Below are 19,621 nucleotides of genomic sequence, written 5' to 3'. Positions count from 1 at the left end.
CACAAGGTGTTTATTTTTATTTGTTTATTTTCCTTTTTTTGTTTGGAATGGTCAGTTCTTCTGTTTTGTTGATGTTTTCATTATTAAGTCTAATGTTATCCAAGGACAGCCACATGCCTCCCGTGACACACAGGGTGTTGTCAGCTGTCTCTTTTCACTGGTGTTTTCTTTGGCATGCGGGAAGTGCTGACAACAGTTGATATCCCGACAATAGTGCAATAAAAAGGAGAAACATTATTACCGATTTCAAGCTAGTAAAAGCAGTAATTTATTGAAAAAAATTAATCATCTGCGTTTAGTAATGTAATACGTACCACAGCTTTACCCCGCTACCAAAACACAACCTTAACGTAAGAGCTACTGTGGCCTGGGACAGTATAGTCCCAGGCCACGTCCTGCTAAACTCAATAACCTCTCAATACAAGGCCACGCTGAAGCCTCAGCCAGGCCAGGCCCAGGGCTTTCCCCTCCTACACACTGCCAGCTTGGCTAAATTTTCCAAGGCCAGGAAACAAGTCACCCTGGCCTCCCACTTACCCTACACACCCACACATGTACACAAACACACATGCACACCTCAAATAACCCCACGAACACAACCTACATTTCTGTCATCTCCTGCTTATTCACTATGTCCAATCCCCCTTGTTTCTCATCCCTGGCAACTTTGTCTCTCTGCCCCTTTGGGCATCTCTTCAATGTTTAGTTTTGTTTTCCAGCAAAAACTCAGCTGCAAGAAGATTGTCTGTATAATCCAACACATGACTGATTGATATGGATGTAGCTCAAGATCAACTGTCTCTGGATTAAGCACGGCCCCTTTTCAGCCCTGTCTTAATATCCTACAGAATGCTTTAAGATCATGAAAATACTGGTGTACCAATATTAGTAACAGTAGTAGTGGGATGGTTAGACGTGGGAGAGTCACACCGCACTCTGGAGACTGATAGTTGTAAAAGCTAATAAAATGCCAAGTTCTTGGTAATGTCAGTAGCGTAAAATGACTGTGTAAGCCAGCATGACCCTGTCAACAAGCCAAGTAGGTGTACTGAAATCTTATCTGTCAGATTCTGTAGTCTGTTTATGTGGATGCAGTGATGGGATAGAGTTTTTTTATAATCCACAGCACCCCTATGATCAGCTGACTGAAACAACCCGAGACTGATCTCACTGGGGTCAGCTGTTGACCTTATCCATGCAGTCAACAGAACCTGACTGATGATGTTTGTGTGCCTTCTTAAGATGTGGGTCTGGGGCCAGTAACTGGAAAGCCACTACTGGTGTCTCTCATTCTCTGTGGATTATGTTATGCCAAACTGTCTGCATGTCAGACGGCCCTGACATATCTACCGGACTGTGACTTTAATAGCACGGCTATAAGCTTTTCCTTTTCTTTGACCCCATACAGCTTAAGACTGATGCTGACTTTAAAAAAAAAATCAAGTTTGATTAACTTGCTGTTGAGAAAGGGCTTCTTTGATTTTTTAGCATTAAATGAATTTGTGGACAGAAGGTTCGGTCTTTTGACATGCAGACATAAATCAGCTTAACCAGAAACAGAGCTTTGATCAAGGAGCCAATTTGTCAAAATGCCACTTTATTTCTGTACACATGGAAAGTTTTACATCTGTTCTGGTCTATAAGACCCTTTAGTCACACAACCTCCCAACCAAAGAAAACATATTCAAACACTTTTAAATGTCAGCCACTGTCAACAAAATGCATACAAGTTCAGCAGCTTCACAGCTCACAAAGATCTCTCCTCAGGATCCTCCCAAAGTGGAAGTCGACCTTTGACCACATTTCATTAATCAGTGCTAATAAAGAAAACCTAACCCAGGGGACTTTCTCTGACAGAACAGTACATTTTCTATTTTAGGGTGAAAAGTCTGATTAGTAATCAGCTATTTCTGTCCTATATTCCTTTTTAAAGGTTAAAGGTCAGAGCGATTGTTTCCTTGTTTAGCTAGCAGACAGTCTGGTCTAGTCTGCACCAGACTAACCTTACTAATCAAAGGGGCATATTCAGTCCAAATACCTCCTGACAGGCAGACCTTCATGTTGTGCAAAGTCTGACAAGAAAGCCAGCTTGTTACTTACAAGCCTGGAACTTTTTAGTGTTTTCACATGTTCTGGAAAATAAAAGGATGCCGTGTCTAGTGTCCCCAGCTGAACGGTTCTTCTGCCTGTAGGGGAGCCTAAGGTTCACACGGAGCTGGGTACTAGAAACTAAAAGGGGTAAATTTTAGCAAAATCAGTTGATCTGAAAAAAAAAAACGAATTACTTTCCTAGCAATAAAATCAAGTAAAGGCAAAGTAGTCAAAAGAGCTTGCAAAGAAAAGGCAAAGTAGTTAAAGATAAGAATGAGAAGACAGGAAGTCATCTACAGACGGGAGCCATGAGGGTGAGCTGACACAAAGCAAATTGTAGTCAAAGAAAAAAAAATAGGGAAAAGGGGGTGGGGTCAAACGTATTTACAGAGGCTACTCTTCTCAGTACATTTTCTAAACATCTTTCTACAATTCTTCTGTAGATTAAAGCTGTCTAAGAGTCCACTAACTCTTTGTCTAAGACGGTTGAGATCAGGGATCTATGGGGGGCACAATATGCTGCAGGGACTCCTTATTATTCAGGTCACTGAAGACAGATCGTCATGATCGCGGCTACATGCTTGGGCTTGCTGTCATGCTGCAGCACGAATATGAGACCAGCGAGCTACATCGTTGATTGTAAGGGTTCATAGATAAGAAATGAAACTTTTGTACAACACTATCCATCTCAAAGCAAGACAAGATTCTGAACATGTTTGTGCGTCAGAAAAAACAAAAACCGGTGAAAAAAAGCACATTAAAGTGACTCACTCAGAATCACACTGTGTGTCTGTTTTTGTGTTCTATGTGGGCCTGCGTGCGCAGAGCTGAGAAAAGTGGATGTAAGGGGAGTGTTGACGCAAGATGACAGACATTTCAACACAGCATACCACGAAGCACTTGCAACAGAGGTAAATCCTCTGATTTGAAACAGTCGCATTCAAAATAGAGAGGATTTAAAATTGTTTTAAAACTTGTTATAGGGGAATAATCTATACTAGATGCATATGGCAAGTTACTGCTTTAGAAGGTAAAATATTATTGGTATTATAAAGTATAGCCTAAGCTAATATTCAAAGCACAGTCTAGGAAAAGTTTTTCTCTTAAGAAGAAAGGAAGTCTGCAGATGTATGAAATCAAAAATGTACTTCAAATAACCTTCCTCTCGTCTTGTACATGACACACACCCACACTTTGACACCTTTTGTCAGTTCAGTACCTTATGCACAATGAGCCTGTAAGGTACGGACTTCCCGATCAAGGAACACCTGCAACACTTTTTCTCCTGACTATCCAACAAAATCAGAACTTTCTATAAAACAATATGTCCAATATGTCACTTTCACACTTAACACATCTGGTAAGGGACACAGAAACCCTTAGCAATTTTCATCCCACATGAAGCCAAAACAATTAAAAACTTCTAGTGCTGTTCAAATGCCTTTATTTATTTAAAAGAAACTGACCCAGCACTTTTATATCAACCGTATTCTAACAATTTTCCTGAGCATGTAAAAAGAGTATCTCAGCCATCGCCTAACCATTTCTGATTTACTTACTGTTAGTTCAGACAATAACAGCCAAGTAGACAGGTCCACAATGCCAAGAAACCGAATCCTTTCTATGATATAACAGTGCTGCTATAATACAATAACCTGATAATAAATCCTAAACTAGCCTCGTAATAAGCATGCCCCAGTGGGGCATTTTACAAAAAGTTAAAAGAGTTTCCAAATATGTTTGAAACAAGTTTCTCACATTAAGTTTGATTACATAGTATTTTATTCAAGTTTGTACCGGAGGACTTTTAATTATGCCTTGCTGTAACAGGCAAAAGGTCCGGGAAATGCAAAAGCTCTTGAATGGAACGAATGATCACAAAACAGTTATACATGTTCATTAGTCTATTCTATTTAATTGTGTTTCATAAACAATACTATTAACTTTATTTTGGCGACACAGTTTTAGGACTCTAAAAAATAATGTGCTAAGTTTTCTCATTTTAGTATTACTACGCTGACAGTCATGTTGTTCTAACGGCTGTCTTCCTTTCCGTATGCTGTCGTAGTTTTTGAATCTTGTATCCTGTGTCGTAGTAGAAACATTACCAGCCATAAATAATTAGCTTGAATGTCCCCTGGTTAAGTTGTCTGTTCACCTAGCACCACTCTAAAATACTGTGATTACAACTGGCAGTAAAATGTGATTTTTTTTCGATATAATGCTGCTTTCAATCAAACCCATTTATGCACTGCTACATACCGGTAAAAAGCCAGCGTGCATGTGAAGCGAGGCACCAACCTGCAGCCTAAGAAAACTGCACATCTTGCAACCAACCTTTGTCTTCTTTTATCAGTGACCCAGTACCCCCCTCCCCTCCCCACACACACACACACACACACACACACACACACACACACACACACACACACACACACACACACACACACACACACACACACACACTCCCCGAAGCACTCACTTAATCTCACCATCATTGTTTATTCACTTCCCGTCAAGTACACGCCTGGGGTCACACTTGAGGTTGAACGTAATACCAGGAAACTGACAACATGTGCCCACCGAGAGGCTTCCCTGCACCTTAAATGACAGGTTCACAGTCTTGCAATGGAACAGTAATTAGTACCTTAAATAAGAAACAAGCTCTAGAACAAGAGGTTCTAGGTTTGGATAAACGTTTACTACAGATTTCTCCATGCGTTCAAGTTTGAATTTGGTCAAACAGGTGGCCACAGTTTAGTATGCTAAACTCTGACTCTCTAAATGGTCACTGTGTATTGGAGGGAAGGCCACAGCAAATAATGTGCAGATGTGCAGCTGACTTTTGTGTTATAAAACCGATTAAATACTATGTGCCTAAGATTTTTTCATGCACTGATAATATCCATGCATAATGTTTTTTTCTCTTTTTTAATATGATTAAAATGTGTAAATTCCTTGGAACTCATGACTGGACCCTTTTTCAATTTTTGCTGAAAGAAGAAATGCTGACATGGGATTAGTCAACGGACTTAATCAGAAATTCACTGGTAATGGGCTCAGCAAGCCATGCCCCAATCAAGTCATTACACGGATATTTGCCACATTTTCACCGACACCGTGCAGTCTAATGAATCATAATTCAAAAAATAATGATGGTCTATTTACAATCCAGCACAACAATGGCTAAATTTAATAGTCATCCACAAAACCGGCAAGACTGCCATTTAGCCTGACAAGATATCAGGTTCTAGCACTTAGTGGAAGACAGCGTGGAGTGTGGCACATAATAATTTGTCAAGAGTTTGTGGCCGTGTGCAGCAGATGATTGGCTGGCAGACTGGTCTGTCGGCAAAAAATGTTCATAAGCTGATCTAAAAGCTAACAGACCATCTTTCATAATCATCTACTCTAAGACAGTTAAATAGGGAAGCAAAAATCTTAAAGATATAATGAACAAAGATGAGGTAACCTTCTTTCTTTCAATAGAATTAATCATATTCTATTTGTGCTCTACACCAATTTCAGTCTTGGTGTAGAGCATAATCAGAGACATATCTCAATCTTGTTCAGGAAACGAGCAATTGTAAGCGTTACTACAGACTAATTTAAGAAGTTTTTAAAATACATCTTAATACAGTGCGAATTTGTCAGCTGTCAGAAGTGTCTCAATACAGTTACTTTACAAACAGATCAAATCCAAAGAAGGCCAAGCCCATATAAAAAACCCTATACTACAATAAAAGAAACAACATAGGCCTGTCTCCTTCAGCGCTGTGTTAAAAGGAAGCGTTTATAAAATTCATTCAAGGAAGTTGAAATTAAAAATACAACAATGGCTGGGTAATAAGTTCCATGACAGGGACAATAAAAACTCTTCACAATAACAGCGTACAGTTAGTCACAAGGCTTTTCTATTCATAGTATTCAAGGGCTGACCGTGACATTAGAAAATAAAAACGGCGAGCGCTTAAATCAACACTCTTCATTCAACTTAAAATATATGACAAGATGCAAACAGTACCTTTGGTAGCGGTTTTCCCAGCTGAGCATAAAATTTAGTCCAGAACTGCATGAGAGACATGGATCCAACAGCTGCAGTTTGGGGGAGTAAAATACACACACACATACGCTCCTGCTTCACCTTGAATCCCTGAACTGGACAGTCTCTTCCATGTGTTGGTCAAAGTGTTGGTAATCACTTTACAGCTGGTGCGCTCCCACCCAGCACAGGACTCTCACTAGCCCCTTCACAGTTCCTCTATGGTTCAGAGCACACATCTGCCTCTACCACAGATCTGCTGTGGGCAATGAGCTCACACCTACAACCTCTCACAAACAGAGATACAAGCAACTCTAAAACATACTTCCTGCTTCACCAGGACTGTCAGGTATTTGCATAAGGGGTTTAGTCATAGTGATTGTGGACTAGTTCCTCTGAGCTCAAAAAGGTGGTTGGAGAGCGAGTGAGAACAGAGGAGGAGGGGAGGGGAGAGGTGGGGAGAAGAGGGAGGGAGGAGGGGAGGAGCTTTCAGGAAATGATGCTTTTGTTGGTAAGTGACTAGAGTTACTGGCAGTAGGGCCCATTTTACTGTACATGGTGTAACTCAACCGCATTTGTAGTGTAAACAGTATTGCGCTCTGGACCTGGCCTCTCCTCACACCCTGCTGCTTACTGCTATGTTTAATGGGACTCGGCCACTATTTAATCATTATTATATTTAGAGGCCAAATCCCTGCCTGGCTTGCTGTCTTACTTCATACTCTTTTTTTGTGACTCTTTATCTAGAAATATTCATTTTTAGGCCAGTCACTATTCTTTTAATAACTGCTGATTAATATAATTTAAATATTAATACACACAAAAGCTAACAAAGGCAGATGCAACAAGTTGTCAAATAAGCTTTCTGGGAAGGGTGTGTCAGGTGTGACAGGACACCTTTTTTCAGATATAACAGCACAGAATAGGATATAGTTTTCGATCAAGAGAGCTTCTTCTAAAACCATTAAAGAGATTTTATGAAAAAAGAAAAAACAGCAGAGATTGTTAAAAGTGCGTGTTTTCAATCTCACAGGGTCTTTCAAAGATTAGCCTCTCTGCACACCTATTCATAAAAAGTTATTACTGCTTACTGGAACTATGGGTGTGATTGTAAAATGCAAACAACAAAAAAAAAACCAATATTCTGGGAATCTGACTGCTTATCAAAGGCAGCGACGTGCCAGTTTTTCTAAAACAAGAGCAATGTTAACTGTCCAACTGTCCATCATAAAGGAAAACATTGTGGTATTTAAAAAGAGAAATAATGTGATTTATGTGAAACACGGAGGGCCTATTTGTACACCCAGCTTCCAGGAATACATGATATCAAGCATGGAGAGGTACTGTAATGTCCATCTTCGCTGAATTGAAGGGGAGTCAGGCTCTCAGAGACAGAGTGGCGCCTGTCCATGGTGTCATCATTGTATGACTGGGAATCCTCTGAATAATTTGTGTATGTATGTGAGTCTGGGTGTGTGCGTGTGTTTCGTTTCACATGGAGGGCCACTGGGGAGAAATTAATCGTTGATGTACTTCTTTAGAACTCCTAAACACACCTTGCTGCGTCACAACCTAAAGAAGTACCACTTTATTTGAAAGGTAAGTACACCATTATAAACGTGGAATCTTTTCAAACGTTTATCACTGCTGTCATCAAGTGTCACTCAGTTAAAAATGTCGTTTTTAAGACAACTTGACATTAACTAGTAGTTTGGGTTATATAACTACAGTTTCCAAATTGTACTCTTGCAGTCGGGATCAAGTACATAGTCATGAAACAGTTATATTACTGTTGTGGCAATATCAAGCCAATATCAAAGCCTTCTATGTATCACAGCTTAATGATGTAAACAGTTTACATACCCTGTAAACATATCATGCTCATAAAAGGTTTACAAGAAGCTATGTCTTCTTGGTGAATGTAAAGTGCATCAACTTTGCATTTAAATGACTTATATGAACAAGTGCCGTTTAATAACATAATCCAAAAATATGTCGATAGTCGCCTGTAAGTCTTATGCTGACCCTTTCAAATACACAAATGAATGCATTCCTGACTTTACATACAAAACATCAGGATATAGTCTTATTGTCATATGCGCACAGCTGCTTTCAGTGCTTTACAAAAGCCAAGTGGCAATGTGAAGCTACGTGAAATTGGGGGCTAACTGAGACCACAAACAAGCAAAGCTGGTTTGATTTCCAAATATGATTTTGATTCTAGCCCCCAATGACTTTGAATCATTTGAATCCTTTGTCACATTTGATGACCCTTATCAAACAGGACCAACAATTGTATTTTTCCATTCACTGTGATGATATCATCTCTAACTGGCAAGATAGACACAGGTGCAAGTCAAAACTTGACTTTTGCAATAATTATTTTTTGTTAAGAAATACTCAGTTTCTAAACAAATGACAGTAGAAGTTAAACTATCCGAACCTAATATTAAGGCACACAGTCCTCACGGAAAACAGTGCACCTATTAACAACCCTTTAAATTAACACCTTTGACTTCCTCCTTCGGAAACTAGGCCAGTCAAATGACTGTGCTGGAGTGTCTTATAAGGAAGTAACCGAGAAATACCAACTGATTTATATCATGACAGGATTGCCACAGGAAAAAAAGAAATTCAAGACAAACCAGATCGTCCTCTTACCCCACCCCATATTCCACCACGCCCCCCTCTAAGAAAAACAACAAAAACAACCTGAGAACTTTCAAATTCACCAAAATCATCAAATATGTTAAAACAAATGAAAATAATTCTATTAGCTGGGTATTTCTGTATGCATTGCACACACTTTTTAATTTACAAAATGAGAGTCTTAAATGCAACGGTGAGGTTTAAACTACACCTGTGTGCAAAAATATGAGCTTAGTGATGATACAGTTCATGGTCTGCAGAGTTGCACAGGTTAAAAAAAAACATGCCTTTCAGGAACCAAGGGGCCTTAACATTTTTTCAGCTGGGTCTTAGACTAAACAGGATCTTTCTCTTTGCTTTGCTTTTCTCTTTTCTTTGCCTGCCCATATAGATATTTTGAGGTTATCACATTTCAACTACATATCTAGTGTGTTTATATCACCTTAGACAAAGACAATGATCTTTCTACAGGTGACTGCCAACAGCTGGCTAAAGACTTACTCACGTTTGGAATTTTGAGTGTGACTTATTTAGCAATAAGACATTTTCAGTTCTACAAAAAGCAAAACTAAGAAGACTCAATGCAAATGCACACTTCCTAGAAATGTACTTGGCAGTATTATGAGTGTAAACGTGAGAGCAATTACACGGAGAGACAGAACAAGAGTATGTAGTAAGAGACTAAGACCAGGAGTGTGCCTAAATGTGCTCCAATGTGTGTACATGTGCACATACAGTAGGTATACTGTATATATAGAGGATATAGTATATGATAGTATGGTCTGCTTCTGACGTGATGTGCACTCCTTGAGGTTAGCCAGAGTGGTTAGTTTTGTCTTTATTGTCTTCCAGTAAATCTTGTTGTCATTGTGACTTTCGTCACAAAGACTCACGTGTTTAAGGTCCACAGATTACAAAACTTGGGCTTGGTAGGTATGCATGTATCACTGTGACAAAGGGTATAGCTTTCTTTCAAAACGTGGTTGCGTTTTTGTCAAAGTTGCAGCTCTCTTTTTTTCTAATTATAGTGAGCAGAATCAGCAGAATGGAAATATGTTGCTAGTTTGAATCTACTGAAGAAAAATGGCATTAAAATTCTTGAGGTTCATAAAAACCAGTAAATACAAGTTAGCCTCAATATGGTTTTTCCACTGTTCATCACAGTTTTACTGTGTCCAAGCCGACTGTTTTGGTAATGCCTTAGTTTATAGCTTCTTGGTGGTACTATAACTCCCAGAAAAGGTTTTTTATGCCAACTGTTATTTCTGGGGGAAGTTTCCAGGGAAAGACAGCACATATTGGCAAAGCTTTAGTTCATATGACGTGTAGGTAATTTTATTCAGCCATTGTTTAAATCTCTCACATTTAATATGTCCTAATTACTTATGATGTGCATTGTGTACTTTTAGGGGATTCTGGTTATGATGTTTCAACAACCTTATCCTGATCACAATACAGTGGCCACATGTCCATTTTATTTATTAGTAACTTCGAGAAAAGTCATATAAAAATAATATTAACGGGAATATAAACAGGAAGTCTACTGATTCTAACACAAATGATCAACTGTTTTCAGAATTACAGCAATCCAGAGTTACACTTCCTTGTCATATGCTGGTTAGCTGCATAAACAAACTGTAACATTGTGGGAAGACAGCAAACCAAAAGAGATTTTCCTAATGACCCTACAGCTGTAACTGAAACAAAGAAATTGCTGAGGTAAACACGGCAGTCACTTGACAAAACCAAACGATCCCATCAAAAACCCTGCCTAGTCAAATATGCCTAAATGTTTTCTGTATTGTCATGAATCAACAGTGCGGGGGTAAAAAACAAGAAATTCTGCTTTCTGCTTGTGGATGGACACAGGAAAAACACGGCAGGATCACCACGGAATGGGGGAATGAAATGGAGGATGAAGTGAGCTGAGTGTGAGTTGGCGGATTAGTCATGATGACCCCATGACTTACATTTTCTCCCCCATGCCTCACATGGCAGGGAGTGTCTAAAACCAGAAAGAAGAGCTGAGAAAGCACAATATAAGCATAAAAGATCTCGCTGCCGCAAACAGGCACGAGCAAGCGTTTTAACATCACATATTTTTGACACCACGAAAACAAATCTCCACTACTTACTGCTTGTGAAAAGAGGTAATCTAAACTAGATCTCACAACAACTGTTTACTAATTATGTACCTACAGATAACTAGACATCTGTGTCATACACTCAGGAGCCCTGTATGATTACTTTACAGAAGAAAGCTCAATCCAGACAGGCTAAAACATGCATTTGGCAAACTAGGGAAACCCCACATGAATCACACAATCCATGTAAGCACTACAATACACGCGCATGACACGTAACTTTCTTTTGTATAATATATGACATGTGTAGCTTTTGATTTTAAACCCCTCCCACCAGTCTTACAAACCAATAAAACCTTCCCTTTTTTTTTTTTTTAAAGAGAGAATTATGAGACTCATTCAAACATCTGGAGCCAAAAATGAAGTGAAACTCTTGCGTGTAGATTCTGTGTCTGCTTGTGCTTCGTTTGAAACTGCTAGTAATGATGGACTACAAATGATGTGTCTGGAAACTGGATATCAACAACAAAAAACTCTGAATTATCCTTGCAGCTTTGTCATAACGTGCCTATAATGTGCACATTCATTAAATGTATTTAAGATCTTTTAGTTCTTCTGGTTGATGCAAAACATCTGAGCAAAAACTATATGAGAACTTTTTATTTGAATTTTTTATTCTATGATTTCTTTATCATAGAATGTAAATGCATGCTTTTATCTAAAGACAATACATTGTTCACTGGCCAAGCTATGCTGTCAATTTCCTACTGTAAGGAGCTGTTCCAGCATCTCTTCTGACTAAAGATAGGTTTGTCCAATTAATTACAGTCATGTCCAGAAGTGTATTTTATGCACCAGGATTGAAAAACATTATTATTTTTTACAATCTGCATTATCTACATTTTTATTGGAACTACTGTTTAAAGAGGTAAAGCCTCGTAGGGACATAATGAGGAAATATGTTATAGAAAAAATGCATATGCAAAGCAAGGATCCCTTATCTTGAGCCACCACTGTGGCTGCTTTGGCTTTATGTTGGACTAAGGAAAGCCCTGACAGCTACGCCTTCTCTAGTTAGTGGCTCTCTTCTTTAAAACTCATCATCATAGCATATTGTGTTTTAATGTGGTTCCATAATGACACTCATAAACTCAAAATGGATTAAGATTAGAAATTCACTGGTCTGTGCAATTACAATGGCTCCTGTTCATACAATACTAGCTATAAAGTACTGGCTGAATGGACACAAAAGTACTAAGTAGAAATAAAAAATGCAAATGATGCAAAGTAATGGGTATGGGTAGAAGTCTGTGTCTTCAATGCCCCTGTTTAAGTATTTCCCATTTTTGAATGAATGTCCAAGTTAAGCATAGTCTCACAGGCACTGAAATAATTCACAGTAGCTGAAAAAACTTCCAGGACTTTCTAAGATGCTTAATATTTGTAAAATGATTTGAAGCATGACTAAAACGCCGACTTCTAAAGGCATAGAACCATAGAAGAGAGGATCACACAATTATAGCTTCCTATTAATGACATGCCTTGACAGGAATTGGGCAGGTGCTGCTGCAGTCGTCTAGACAACACCAGGCTTTAATAAGGTTTCCCTACGGTAAATTAAGGCTCAACTTAATACACATGAAAGGCAAGATGAAAGGGGTGAGTGGGAGGTATGGTCCTTCCCTATGATGAGCAAGTAAATGAGAGTGGTAGACAAAACAAATAAACGACATAACTCAAAACAAAACTGCAAGACAAATACATCTTTCTGTATTTATAAGACTATCTTCATCCTGATTCTTGAAGCCATTCCAATATCATCACAAATCCAGCAAATGAGGGAACATCTTTTGGAAAAATTGTCCACCCTTTCTTCAGTAGATTTCCAAAGACTTGTGAAATAAAAACTGTTCCGGTGAGACCATCTGTAGATCAGCATGTACAAGTGCTAAATAAAAACCAACCTGGGTAAACTCTCCATTCCTAGAGAAGTTGAGGCTGGGAAAGTCCATGTCAGAGATTCCCGGGTACATATCCACTTGCATATCTGGAATGTTGGTGAAAGCTCTGCCGTTTAAGTGGTACTGCCTAGAAAGAAAGACAAAGTTTAGTCTGTTTAACTGTTACACATAGCTTTTTCAAATAATAACAAAGTTATACTCATTCAGCTACAAACACCTTAAAGCTGCCAAAATTCACAGGCTTTTATACCTGTACAGTAAGTAGCAGACATGTGGAGCTGACATTTAAGTAGTACACCAAAGTACTCCAAGACAAGCGTGCCGGGTCCTGTTTGTTATTTAGTATTGTCTAACTAAAAGTTAATGGTCTAAAGTTATAATACTGCGTTACAAAACATTTTTTTAAAATTCCAGACACGCCTAACAGGTGAAGGCGTAACACTTTCAGTTTGTTCCCTTATGGCATTTTCAAGTTAGTTTTAAGCCCAATCTAGTCTCTTGTAACTCTTGAAATCTTTGTCTTAGTAAATAAATAATAACAAAAAACAGGCACTAGGTATTAAAAGAAACAAGCTAAACATGTATCTCGGGACAGACAGGCAGAGATAGACAAGATAAGAAAAACCCAGAGGGTAAGCGAGAGCCATCAACAGAAAGTCTAAGTACAGAGAATAAGAGCAGCTCCTACCCGTTTCAAAGATCCATTTCTCCCGAATAACAACCTTCACTTTGTCCCCTGTGCTAATATCTGAAACTGTCCAATAGAACTCCTGAGATATTTTCAGTTTCTTCCTGAGTACAAGTCATCATAACGCAACAAGCTTACTAGTCTATGAGTGGTAAAAGCACAGTCAAAATGAAAGCAAAACTAAACCCTTGTAAAGGTGGAACTATAAAAGGACCATCCCATATTCCTCTCACCCAATCATGTTCCAGGGCTCAGAACTGAAGGATTGGAGACGTCCAAATCTATTCAAAGGATTTGGCTCTACAAGCCAGAGATCAGCACGCCTGATTGATTTAAGGTCAAAATACACCAAGGGGATGAAAGGGCAGTCCTAATCCAGTATAAGGAAACCAAACTATGGAAACATGGTTCCTCTGATTTATTAATGAACAACAAAACGACATGTTGCCAAATATTCAATATTTGAGATTGTACGTGGTCACACATTCAGTATTTGCTGAGAATATGTTATCTTTATCTTGGTTATTGTTTTATATAACCAATTCTCTCACTTGGTTACTTATGCAGCCATCGATTTCTCACTTAAATTTTTGCGGAAGAAAGGGGCGTCTTGCTGATAAGTAGGTTAACTTAAAAAAACAAAACAAGACAACAATGAGGTCTCTGTTAAACTTATTTTTCCTCAATCAAGTAAATGGGGAGTTAGTGTGAGAACAAGTAGTTTGCCTACACAATGGAAAAAGACAGATTAATCATGGCGATAAATATAAATGAGAAAAAAAAGGGTAAAGAACATGGTTAGTTCTCAGAAAACACCGTGAATAGTAACAACCATCCACACTGGAAATCCCCTTAGCAAACAGTGATATGAGTGTGATATTATTACAACAGAAGTCTTGGCAGGACAGCATAAGCTGCCTTCCAATAACACAAAGCCAGTGAGGGTCTCTCAGCTAAAGTAGCTGAATGACTTACTCTTTATCTCATCATACATAGCCTGAAGCTGTGTATAGATAATAATATATATAACTTTGCTTTTCCGCACACCTTGGTTTTCTGTTCTAGTGTGCAGTTATCTCAACTGTCTTTCAATTATTGCGATTTTACAAGTTTGCTAGAATTATGTTTATTATTAGGTTTTCAGATAAATTACTTCCTGGCATCCTGTGCCCCTTACTTGTTGAGAAGTTCATAATTAGGGTCTTTAAAGGATCAGACCTGATGTGCATTTCAAACAATGACTGTACAAAAGTCTATAGTCATTTTCTACACTCTTTAATTTAAACATTAGAATGTGTTTCAACTTCAAAGTGGTTCACTATAGTGCTGACACCTTCAGGATTAAGGCATCATCCTTAAAGCAAACTCCTATGGAGGTGCGGCACTTGCAGTAACTTTGGAAATTAATCCTGAAATAAAAATAAATAAATAAATAAATAAATATTTAAAGCTATGCTAACAGCTAACTTTTCGGCTTCTTCCATAGAAAAATCTGAGATCATTATCAACATCTACGGGATGCCCAAGATTAAAAAGTAAACAAAGACATGCAACTGCTCTGATTCTTAGGAGTATCTCACGAAGTACAGCTTTAAAAAAATACAATAAAAAAGGATCCTACTTGGAAGCACATTTCTTTGAATCTGACTATGCTATTTTTAATAACTGTAGTGTATTCTTTTTTCTTATGTTATACAGTGTCTTATTTCTTGTTGTTGTTTTTTTTAATTGTATATTCGTATATTCAATAATGTAGTGTAAATCTACATGCTCCATCTGCCTGTCACTTTACTGCTGGAACACGCAAATTTCTCCAACAAGGGACAATAAAGGACAATTCTAGTCTAATCTATATTTCTATTCTAAATTTATCTCCCGCAGTGAACTTTGGCTCATAGCACTGGGAAACACTCCAGTGTGACTCTAGGTAGTACTGTGCTAAAGATGCTAAATAACGCAGAGAAGACAGGCAGCAGGTCAAAGCTAATTTTGGAGTAAATATCAAAAATCCTTTCACTACATGTATGAATCCATAAAACATGAAGAGGCTGTGGTGTTCTAGCAGTACATTGCTGATATGTTGTGTAAAGCAGGAAAAGCAGCTGTGTGGGCAGACCTAACCATTATTCCTGCAATAAACTGTTAATTAAACCACTTAAAAATATTTAACTGAGCAGAAAATTAGTTTCTACTTATGTTTTAAAATCAAATGGAGTTTTTCATTCTAAAACTGGTTCTCAGTTTCCCGTTTTTCCCTTACAGTGACTACCTGCTATGTGAGTATGTGTGTGGGCCACTTTAATCACATCTTTGTGAGGACATTGACTAAGATATATGCATTACTGAACCTCAAACCGCCAGGTTCTATCACCAAGAATAACAGTCAACTCTCACTCTAACCCTACCCTAAACCTACACCTCAACCTAACTTTAACTCTAAAACAAAGTAAAGAGTGTATTAAAGTATTTAAAGTCCTAAACAGGGCTTTGAAGATGTGTGAAAAACTGAGAGTTCAAACATTTACACATGGTATTACTCAAATTATTTAAAAGCTGCACAAGTATGCACTATAAGTGTTATGTTGTTATGTTTTTTATTTTACATCTTTGGTTTCCTGTGATAAAGATATCAATCAGTCACTCATGCTGCTTGGATGAGCTGATCATGACAAAGTTGCAACCCACAATCTGCCTGTGGTACACACACACACATACACATGCACAGACACACTTAGGGAGTGTCTCTATTAAAAACAGAAAGTTTAAGATTGGCCATATGACACATTTTGAATTTGTAACTATAATATCACCTGAATTAAAGTCTCTCCAAAAAGACTCTCTACAGGTTATTTCATTCGTACTGTATTTTTCTTTTCTTTTTTTTTGCATAAGCTAACATATACCATGTAATCTCTATGCAGCAACTGCTGTGTTTGGATCTTTTTAAATTGGATTTATGAATTTGATTTTTAGCCTTGACGATGTGCCATCTTCACATAACTAGAGAAGACAAATATTCAGCTGTCTCTGTCTCTGTAACCTAGACTTTAGTGCCAGATACAGTGATGTTGATACCAATATGACTAAAAATAACACAGCAGGATACAGGGTGGGGACAGACAAATAAGTTTCTTCATTGTCTGGGACATGCAGAATTGTAATTATCAAAACCACAGTGCAACAAACTGTCAAGAGAAGATAATGTTTTTGCTAATGTTCATTTCATATTTCACAGCTTTACATGCAAATGCAAACCGCCCCTTCCAAAATTTCAACCTGCTGTGACAAAAAACATGGTTCCTCTGAATAAAGATACCAGGGTAAGACTGCTGTCACTGTGTGTTAATAAAAAGGTAAATTTTAACAGGTCAATGTTTTGTTCATATAACCTATGTTGGGGGTTTATAGCTGGTTCCATCAGTAAATAAATTAATAGATAAAATTAAGAGACAGTGAAGTAGTTCTGTGAAATTGCAGCTGGACAGTAGATATAATCAATTTAAGTTGAGAGAATGACCTGTTGCCTTCTATTTGGTAAGCTATGAACTCACACACGACTCTTAATTTATCCTTTTCTTGTCTTTATAATTTAATTCTACATGTTTAGGCCAGATAATGATAAACTGAGAAATACAGCATTATTAGCGGGGTGATTCTTGCTATTCTATTGCAGCTAGTAGCTTATGCCTGTACCTCAATGTCTCTGCTGGCAACCAGCTTGAACAATATTACAGAACAGAGAATTGCTGAGCTGTTAACCTGCTTCAAGCAGGTGGACAGCAAGCCCTATCAGGAAAACTCACTGCAATATGCTGCCTCATTTGCAAAGTACATGCTGTACGGCAACTTTCCACTAAGTTAAGTGAATAACAAATCGCCAAGATACAAAGTAGGTAATGGTGCAAGTGAGTGTATAACCTTTACAGTACCCCCTTTACCCCCCACCCACACACACACACACACTCACACATACACACACACACAAAATGCTTGTTCACCAGTGATGAGCATGTGCCAAAACAGAGCCCTAAATCAAACACACTCCTATTGTTCTAGATTTTATTATATTCCCAATGGGTGAAAAAATGCCTTGGTTTTTCTACAACCCAAAGCACACAGATTAATCACAGACAATTCACATATTCTCAAGTGCTCCACATTTCATATAAAATTCATCTCCAGAGCTACTATAATGAGATGTATGCTTTAGTAAGCTCTAATACTAAAATTAACTTCCTCCTGCTGTAACTGTCGCTAGAATCTAGGTGATGTTTTTATCACTCTTTATAAGGATCATTTCTGCTGCGCAGGGTCAGAATCAGTCAGCTTGGCCATTAATCTGTGTAAACAGAGCACTGGTCCATTCATGTTTTTCCTCAATGGGGTCTTGTGAGCTATTCACTTCTCAGCTTGTGCCCAGTAGCAATGTGAGTGGACAGCCGAGGGCTTTCGACACCAATCAGTTTCATTCTGACTGTGCAGAGCAAGTCAATCATACTTAGCTGCAGCTTGCTCTGTAACCTGAGGATCCTTCAAAAGAAGTAACACACACAGGCTCGTGCCACACTGAACATCAAAAATTAGCAGGGTAATGTAGAGATGCAGAAACTGGAGGTTTAGTCCTCTGTCCTGTTTACTCATGCCACATTCAAACTTGGGAAACTCTTGTTTCCTTTGAAATGGTTGCTTTAAAGACAGAGAACCACGACTGTGACACGACTGCGACTGTTACCATCTTCAAAGTAACTTTGGTGTGGGAAGACAGCAATAACACAGCAATAATACAGAGCAAGCCTGCAGTCAGTTTGAGATTAAATGGGGTCAAGCTGGCAATTACATGCAGCAGTTTGTGAAATACAGCGATGAACTGTGATAACTTGGCAAAAAAAAATCGTCAATCTTTTGTAATCTTTTGCAATTCTGGCTCCATCTACAGAGAAATTACAGAAACTATTTACATTAAGAGTCCAGTCAGAACCCAAGTGATCTGAAATGGAAATAAGGAAATTCCTCCGCAGATAGTGGAGTAGTGATATTGCTTAATGTAGGACAGTAATTTAACTGTAAAAGGAGACAGGAACTCTACAACGTTGCATCAGAATACAACCAGGTAAGCCAAGTTCCCTATTGCAAAGAGACACACACATTGCACATCACATGCACTGATCAGCGCAGACTGAGTTCAATGTGTAGGCAATTAATGAATTCATCTTCATTAATGAATTTGATGGAAATTATTTTCAAACTGAGTGACTGCATTCAATCCGAGTTGGACTACAATTGTTGCCTCCCACAAAGGGAATTGTGTAATTGCTTTGCAATTTAAAGTGGTCGCCCACAAGTTGAGGGTGAAGGCACACTCAAACACCGAGCAACCTCGAATGCTGCAACTACTTAAAACTGGTCACCAAATCTGAAAGAAAAATTAAATGTAATAATCAAGCAACCACTAACTTTTCGTAGTTACTTTTTTTTCTTTGTCTATTTTTATTTTAGTGATACCGAGCCATTAAATAAACTAGGAGCAGGACTGAATAATTTTTGAAGTGAAATGATTAACGTGAATTAAATCTCTTGATCAAAGACTTGGTTCTTCTAAAAACCAGTCAGCCACTTCACTCTAAAACAAAACTGAGAGTACGCAAAGACTTCCTCAAATGAGGGGTCCTCAAAACACAGTACTGAAGAACTGGTTGAAATTCAATCAAACCAATCTTACAATAAACCACAGACCCCTTGTGAATTTGATTGTATTGTACATTGTAAAACAGAGAGTGAGATAAGAGTGTTGTAAACGCAACTTGATGTCAGAAAATTCCACTTTGAGTGAACTTGAAAACCACAGACCCTGCTTTCAACGTCATCTGGCACTTGAACTTTCAAAGACGCACTGCACTGGCAGCAATAACAATAGAAAACACCACTTCTTTAACAAAGACTTCTTCAGTTATCTTCAATATGACACAATCTTGGTGATGACTAAATTCATCTTTAAAATAACAAGTCACTATCCACTGAATCACAAAATAGATACTGTATACAAGCCCACTCAATTCTCAGATTTAATGCACATAGTTTTTAAGTTTGGACTGGTTAAAGCAAAAGC

General features: G+C 38.2%; 1 protein-coding gene across 3 annotated transcripts in view; it reads right to left on the bottom strand.

Annotated features, from left to right (window-relative positions):
- Positions 1–19,621, bottom strand: part of sbno2b (strawberry notch homolog 2b) — a 60,487-nt gene that overhangs the window by 23,567 nt on the left and 17,299 nt on the right. For all 3 annotated transcript variants that reach the window (XM_006800375.3, XM_006800376.3, XM_035911911.2), the window contains exon 4: positions 12,831–12,954. In XM_006800375.3, the coding sequence (XP_006800438.2) occupies positions 12,831–12,954 (124 nt within the window). The remainder of the gene's footprint in view (positions 1–12,830; positions 12,955–19,621) is intronic.

Source organism: Neolamprologus brichardi, chromosome 23 (assembly GCF_056152115.1).
Source record: "Neolamprologus brichardi isolate AB-2024 chromosome 23, ASM5615211v1, whole genome shotgun sequence".
NCBI classification, from domain to species: Eukaryota; Metazoa; Chordata; class Actinopteri; order Cichliformes; family Cichlidae; genus Neolamprologus; species Neolamprologus brichardi.
The sequence above is the reverse complement of the archived record's forward strand: the minus strand, read 5'-3'. Positions and strand labels throughout refer to the sequence as shown.